This window comes from Cyprinodon variegatus, unplaced genomic scaffold (genome assembly GCF_000732505.1).
Source record: "Cyprinodon variegatus isolate N-32 unplaced genomic scaffold, C_variegatus-1.0 Scaffold7, whole genome shotgun sequence".
Taxonomy (NCBI): Eukaryota; Metazoa; Chordata; class Actinopteri; order Cyprinodontiformes; family Cyprinodontidae; genus Cyprinodon; species Cyprinodon variegatus.
The window spans coordinates 1956487-1964485 of NW_015150460.1; the positions used below are offsets into that span (position 1 = coordinate 1956487).

The 7999-nt window shown below is 36.3% G+C and overlaps 1 protein-coding gene across 2 annotated transcripts in view; it reads right to left on the reverse strand.

Moving 5' to 3' along the window:
* pah (phenylalanine hydroxylase) overlaps nucleotides 1-5979 on the reverse strand; it is a 15921-nt gene extending 9942 nt beyond the window's left edge. The window contains exons 1-3 of one of the 2 annotated variants that reach the window (XM_015375457.1): nucleotides 5829-5979; nucleotides 5029-5145; nucleotides 1771-1954 (exon numbers count right to left, since the gene is read on the reverse strand). In XM_015375457.1, the coding sequence (XP_015230943.1) occupies nucleotides 1771-1954; nucleotides 5029-5145; nucleotides 5829-5954 (427 nt within the window). In that variant the 5' untranslated portion in view covers nucleotides 5955-5979. The remainder of the gene's footprint in view (nucleotides 1-1770; nucleotides 1955-5028; nucleotides 5146-5828) is intronic. The other variant, XM_015375466.1, reaches the window with a different exon arrangement.
* Between the last annotated feature and the right edge of the window lie 2020 nt (nucleotides 5980-7999).

Here is a 7999-nt window from a genome sequence, read left to right on the forward strand (position 1 = left end):
GTCTGGCTGTGGCCAAACACCCAGCTTCATCCTTTATATATATATATATATATATATATATATATATATATATATATATATATATATATATATATATATATATATAAATGAGAAACTTCAGTATTAATAATATCTGTTTAATTTCATTTCTACCAAACAAGATATTTGCTTATTATAATTGTTTGTGTTGAGCTATATTGAACAAAAAAAAAAAAATTGCTACAGTTGTTTTTTTTTAAGATTTTGATCAGATTAACTGTTAATTATCTACAGAAGAGGATTAGGGCCACTGGAAAAAAAAAAAGGTTTACTGATTTTAAAATTTTATTTCAATTTAGTATTGGAAAAAAGTCAGAATTCTGACTTTTTTTCTCAGAATTCTGACATTAAACTCAGAATTCTGACTTTAATCTCAGAATTCTGACTTTAATCTCAGAATTCAGACTTTTTTCTCAGAATTCTGACTGAATTCTGACAATAAAAAAAGTCAGAATTCTGAGATTAAAGTCAGAATATTGAGATTAAAGTCAGAATTCTGACTTTTTTCTTATACTATACTGAAATAAAATAAAAAAAAAATCAGTTAACTTTTTTCTTTTTCAGTGGCCCTAATCCTCTTCCGTAATTATCAGATAAGTAAAAAATATTTGATATTCCTGAATTATGAATGTACGTTGCCTAATATTCCAAATAATAGATTTACTTTATCTTTTAGTAGATATTTATCTAGTAACTTATTTTTTCATCCCTTTGTAAGGGATTTTTAATTTTGGGAAAAGTAAAATTAACATTTTAAATCTAAAACTAGATGTGAATTTGGTCTTGGAATAATGAGGAAAACAGGCATTATTAAGAGGGAAACTAAAATAAAAATCTACTCTTAGATTTCTGCACTCTGATTTCCAGGTTTCGAGTTTAAGAGAACGCACTCTAAATCAAGCACAAACACTAGTTAATGTTGTTGCTTTCATTTGAGGGAAAAACAATAAATTCCTCCTTTTTCCTGCATCTTTCAGTCTATTTAAAAGTGTCACATTTTAACCTTAATTAAAGCGTTTCCCCTGCCTTTGGCAGTTACTTTTGAAATAATCCATTAATCTAATAGACTTAGACAAATTTTATTTCATTTTGGACGGCTTTTAGACAGTAAATGAGCAGCAGCTTAGCAGTGACATGAACGTTTCCATTTCATAAATGGAAACGTTTGCAGCAGTGATCTAAAGTAAACAGCGTGGGAGAAAAATATGGTGCAAAATGCATTGATATGGTTATGGATATATGGTGCAAAAATGGAGTAAAAAAATATTTTCTTTTAGTTGAGTTCTTTTTGGTTTAGTATTATCAGTTTGATGCAGAGTCTCAATTTGTGACTTGATTTAGAGTTTTATTCAACAGTTCAGCAATTTGATGGCAGTGGGGAAAAAGCTGTTGCAGAACCTTGAATGCTGCGAAGCCTCTTCCCATAGGGCAGCAGGGAGAACAGTCCATGGTGGGGGTGTCAGGGGTCATTGATGAGGTTACGGGCTCGGGACACGCAGCTCAGGAATGAAATAATATTTTATGCTGAGAAGTAAATGAAATCTTTAATTTCAGTTTTCACAAATTCAGGGTTTCTTTGATCAGAGGCTGCTTCAGTTTCTGTCCTGTGATTCGTTTCACTGCCCGGCACTTTGAGAGTTTTTTAGGCCCTGAAACTTAAAAACAAACAACTGCCAGGATACATTTCAGAACTAATTTATTGCCATGTTGTGGTTTAGTAGCGTAGCTAACCTGTGTCCTTCTGCTTGTTGCGAGACAGCTCGTGCACATGGCCACTGATCTGTGTGCGTAGGCCGTCGATGACCTCATCCAGGGCCTGAGAGCAGTTGGGTTCCACACTGATGAAGAACTCATACTCTTCTTTATTCATCCGTGAAGGACGGGACTCGATGTGTGTCAGGTTGATGCCCTTATCCTACACAAAAAAAGAGAAGGTAAGCCTTTAGTTTCTTTTTTAAAGAATCTTTAGGTTTGACTTCTTACTATATGATTAGGAAATGACCCAAAAACTCAATTTGCTGGAGCACTGCTTTCCCTTCACCACTAGAGGGTGGTGTGTAATAACTGAACACCTGTAGTCACCAGCCTTGAACTCTGTCTGAATAACTGAGTTGGCCAAACTAGACCTGCATAAAAAATCATTCTAAATCCTTCCAGCATGGCACATTTATGCTTTATTTAGCAAAAAAAAAAAAAATCTCACGAGTATTCAAGGTTTTCCTAGTTGCATACCAACATTTTTCCCTCTATGGCTACCATGCAAGATGTTTTCCATGTGTGCAAAGTCGTTGCTTTTGTGTGCTTTCTTGTTTACCCAACAATCGAGGGGAGGAAGAGGGAGTATGTTGTTCTCTTTCTACTATAGGCTTAAAGAAGAGGCGTGAGTGAGAGGGCCCCTTATTTACCCCCATCTGGATCTTATTGTGCATCTAAGGGTGCTTTACTCAGGCAATGCATTTCCCTGAGTCCAAATTGATGGAAAAAGTCATTTTCAAAATAAAAAAAATTGCTTTTCATTCTTGCTATTTAGTTCTATTTGAATATTCCAGCTATTAAACCTAAGAAAATCGCATTACCTTCCTTATACAAACTAGAAGTGGACAAATGATATGCTTTGTGGCTTGTGCCATTAGCCAGTGTAAAATCCTGCAGTCAGAAGGATGTAGGGGTCATTGTATCCTGGTTCTTCTCCCCGCCCCCATGAGGCTGGTGACAACAGCAATGCTGTGGCGTCAGACTGAAGGCTGAAAGGTCAAGGTCGAGCTCTGATGATATGGCGTCACAAATGAATCATGCTGTTAAGGTCGCACAAGTTCGGGCCAGATTATCTATCACAAAGTTTTTTTTGAGTTTTAGAATAAAAGGATTAGACACAAGTATTAACATGTGATAGCTGCCGTATGGCTCTGCAGAGAAGGAGAAACGTGGAAGTATTTATCTTCAGAGCTTTTCCATGGAATCAGCTTTGAGCAAAACTGCAGGGAGTAAGTTTAGTCTTTATGGTATTGAGGATATTTGGCTGGTTTTAGAGAGGATGTAAAAAATGAAGAGGAGCAGGGGCTGGGGGTGGAGCAGGGGGAGGATCGGCATGGCTGCACCTCATAGGTTCAGCAAGGATTCTGAATTTTACAGCTTCTAGTTTAGCGTTAAACTGGTTTTGATTTTAGCCCAAATTCCCAGATTTTCTCTCATGAATATTTAAAGATTTGTTACTTAATCAAAAACAGGGTGTTCTATTATTTCTTTGTGGAACTTTGAATGCCTTTTGGCCTGCACAAAGATGACAACAAGACATTAGAGGGTATGATGCTTTTCTGCCAATCATTGTTTACTCAGTAGTCCTTCTGTCACGTACTCACAGAGAGGTTTATTTGACAAGAATCTAAATAAAACACTGGAAAGTCGATCTTTGGGACTGCAAATATTCAGCTTATTTCAGTATTACTCATATAATAATATGAAATTATCTGTTAAAACATGATAATATTTTGATTAATACAACCAATGCTATACAGTATGGAAATTAAACTTTTATTCAACAGACCCTGCAAGTTTTAACTATCTTTATTTTAAATAATTAAATATCCATCTGTTTTGTTTGTCAAAAAAACAAGGAAATTATGGAACGAAACAGATTGGAGGCTGCTAACATGCAAGATTGGGTGGAAGATCCAAACGTTCTTATGTGTTCGTCTAGATAAAGTTCATACTGAAGTATTTTTTAAACACCTTGGCAAGATTTGATTCTTAAAATTCACAATGATCTTAATGCAATTTTACAAAAAAACAAAAACATTTATTCTCCAAATGTGCACAAGTGGAAAAGACGATCACTAAAAAAAGCGGAGCTTTAAATGCATCAAAAGGTGATTCTATAAAGTATTTACATTTGATTGAATATAATTAAGCTATTAAGTCGGCTTAAAAAAATATGGCTGCTTTAGTCCCTTATTACCATTTTTTTTCTATTGCTCATTTTAAAAGCCAAATGACTTCTGGGGAAACTTAAGTTTTTCAGGCAGACAAAGACTGAGCTGTTTTGTCACGATGACCTGAGGTTATTCAGAGAAGTCACGGGAAGGTTTCCGGTTCAGAAATATGGAAACAGTTGTTATGCACGGCGGTGGCAGCATCATGTTTTCAGGTTATTTTGCGGCTACTATTTAATGGAAGCACCGCTTAGACAAAAAACATAAACTACCTTAGCATTAATTACTCTAAATCAAGAAGGGACTGTTGAGTATGGTGGCAGCAGCATCATGCTGTGGGGTTGTTTCACAGCCAGCGGTGCTATTGCATAGAAAAAGTCGATGCACCAAATAAAAAGGGGAATTTTAAATAAATTCTTCCAGCTCAACAGAAATCAGCAGATGGCTGAAACGTATGTCTTCTCATTAACTGTTTATTAAAACACAGATATCTTACAGTAGGTCATTTTGTCTATAAAAGCTTTTCAGCTGAACATCAGTGAAAGGGGAAAGTTTTCCACCATGCTTGAACTTTAATAAAACAGAAACCCCGCAGGTAAACAGTCAGAGGATCAAAGAGCTTCCTTCTGTTTGCACAAGACTGATATCCAAACAAACAAGGGATCGGATCACTTTAAATCAGGAAAACCACACAAAACAACTTTTACTTTTTATTATTTTTAGCCAGACTTAGCTAAAATAAAAAGCCAGCCTTTTAAAGTGATGTTTAAGAACTTCCGACGACGTAAAGGAAACCTGAAAATGCAGTTTTTAAAGGTGCAATGTTGTGTTTTATGTTAAACTCTAATCTCTTTGTGAAGGTCCAGGCATTAGGTTATCAAGTCCATGAGTTTGGATCAATTCCTGCAGAGTTAATGTCATGTAACATCTATATACATGTCTTCTCAGCAAAACCTTAGCTGCTGAACAGAGAATAATAATACTGATGAAGCCTGAGATAAAAAAAATAAAATAAAAGTCACACAAATGTATAAGAGAGAGATTGATAGCAGCTTTCTACCTCAAAGAGGCGCAGGGCTTTGGCCAAAGCTCCAACTTCCTCCTTCAGGGAGAAGAGGCAGGTGATCACCTCCGCCTTCCTGCTGGTGTCCTCCTCCAGATACGAGTTTCTTCTCTTCTGGAAAAAGAAACCAAACGTTCACCTCAAACCCTCCAGCTTTACTTCACCTCTTGGTTTGGCTTCCGGTTTATGATATTAAATGATCAGATTTTTCTTCCAGTTTATTTCCACCCAAGGAATGAGCGTGAAATCCTATTCTGAAGCATGTCAAGGAGACGACCCTAAAGCAGCCTTCACACCTGAGATTAACCGTCTCTCTTATGACCTTGCTCACCCCCCGACCCATGAAGCACAGGAACATGCATAAAACTTTTCTGCAGCGTAAAATAAAACATGCTGGAAAAAATCGGGAATGTTTTACGCTTTAAAAGCAGAAAACCAAGCAATTATTACCAAAGCAGCGCTCTAGACCTGCTAAGAAGCAGATAATAAAATGTATATTTTATTGAGAGCAACACCTCAGGTGATGTAATGTTATTGGATCTGACTGTGCCTGAGAGTTAGCATTGTGTATTTCTCTCACCTCAGCTGTTTTGCCCCCCATTCATGCCACATAAAGGCAAGTTTTTGCTTTTGTTTTTTTGCGTTAACCAGAAATTTCTGCTTTAAGGAATAAAAACAAATTATTTTCTATAGAGGCTTTTTTTTTTTTTATAAAAGCAGTAAAAAACATATGGAGAATATTTGGATCAGATTATAAAGAGTAAAAATGTTTGTTAGATTGGGTTAGGTGTTTTTACCCCAGTGCCCGGCTCTCCAGTCTCCCCCTCCGGGCTGTAGTTTCCATTTACTCTCTTGTACGCCGCGTCCATCGCTTTCCTGCAGGTTGTGGTTATCTGGTCTCTGTGAGTCTCTGAGCCTCTCATGACTCTGTCTGTCGGTTTTTAACTGCACGTCGGACCACGTGACACCACACCCCCCATGTGAGAGCATCGGTATGTGATAGGATGGTTGTGAAACAGAAATGTTATGGTCACATCTGGATCCTGTTGTTCACTGCTGGCCCCCCTAAGGTTGCACTTATGAATGTTTGCTTGCAAAAACAGTTTGTTCTTCTGCAGCCTGGCTGACCTGAGAACAGGTAAATGAGTCCTGGCTGCACACTGTCCAACATTAGGTGTGTGAATCCAGGATAATTATTAAATGATATTCTAATGAGGCTTTTAACATCATGGCAAAATCAGATCAGTTAGTATCTGATCAGTTTTACTCAAATATCATTTCTTACTTGTATCTAAGTTTTTTCCTCACATGCTTAAAAAAAAAAATTCTAAAATAGCCGAAGCTAAGTTAAACTGATGAATGATCAAGTCTTCCCACAGATTCTCAATAGGTTTGAGCTTTGGGATTTGACTAGGCCCTTCCAATGCATCCAAATGCTTTGATGCTTTCGTCATCGTAACTCTAAAATTATGCTTAAGGTCATTATCGTGCTGGAAAGAGAACTCTGCCTTTTTAAAATAAGTTTTAGCTCAAACTTCCTTTTCATTTACATCTATTATTATTATTATTATTATTAAAAACGCTCAATAGTAACGTATAATTTTGTCTTTTTGTGTTCAATTCCTTTTTAATAGAACATTTTTTGAAACACTAATTTAAGTTGAGATTCAGACCAATAAATGCCACTAAATATATATTTTACTTTTACACCTATTCTCTAAAGCAGGAGTCGCCAACCTTTTTAAGGATGATGGCTTCTTGGTCACTGAGTCATATGAAGGGCTGCCAATGCTGACCTGTGAACTGGAGGGGTCAGCATTCATCTAAACTTTATTCGTAATAAACAGATTTTTATTGCTTCTTTTAATTTCTAATTTTTGTTTTACATATTGTCATTTTAACATCTTTATAAATGCTTAAATGCTTTAAATGATTAAAAAAGAAGAGCGTTGTTGACCCCTGTCTAAACACCTGTTGGTGAGTGTTAACTAAGCATAATGCTGCCACCACCCTGCTTTCCTGTGGCACGTAGCAGCATTTCTTTTTGCCACATAACATTTTTGCTAGAAAGTTTTATTTTGATTCTCCTCTGCCTGAAGCTGCTTCTGGCACATGTTTGTAGTTTCATACATGGCTTTGGGCGAACAGAAAAACAAAAAAATACCTCTGCATAACAAAAAAAATGTTCCTTCAACAGATTTGCCCACTTCAGCCATGGATCTCTGCAGTTTCTCTAGAACTAAAAATAGTCACTTATGGTACAAGTTAAGCAGGAAGAATGAATCTGAAAATTAGTAAGAGGTTCAAATCAAATAAGAACTTATAAACATATAAGCTGTTTGTCTTCGTTCTCATCCAAACAGACTCCCCCATAAAATAACCCGTACTGGAAACAATGCAAACTCAAATTTAATGGTTTAACTAGTTTTTTTTTTTTTTTTTTTTACCAATCTAATGTAATCCTGCAACTATAATAACAAAAAAGTCTTATCCTAGATATTTTTAAGACTTTCCCCAAATTCAGAAGGTTATATACAGTATACAAATGGTAAATGGCCTGTACTTATGCAGCAGTTTTTCAAACCAGAGGACTTGACCAAAGCGCTTTACGCTACATTCAGTCATTCACCCATTCATGCACACAATCACACACTGATGGTGGCAAACTATATACAGTAGTAGCCACAGCTTCCCTGGGGCTCATTGACAGAAGCAAGTCTGCTGTAGACTGGTGCCATTCTCTATGAAGAAAACCACTTTTTAAACTCAATGTAAATCAACATTGGCCCTGTGACATCATTGCAAGAGATATAGAGGGGTCTGCAAACCTTAAGCATGGATTGACCCAGGTCATTTAATAGTTAGTGTGTAAATAAACTGAATGTTTGACCTAGAGACACTGTTATTTTTTTATTTTACAAAACAAATAGTTAACTGCCATTACTTTATCTAGGTGATAAATTTGTAT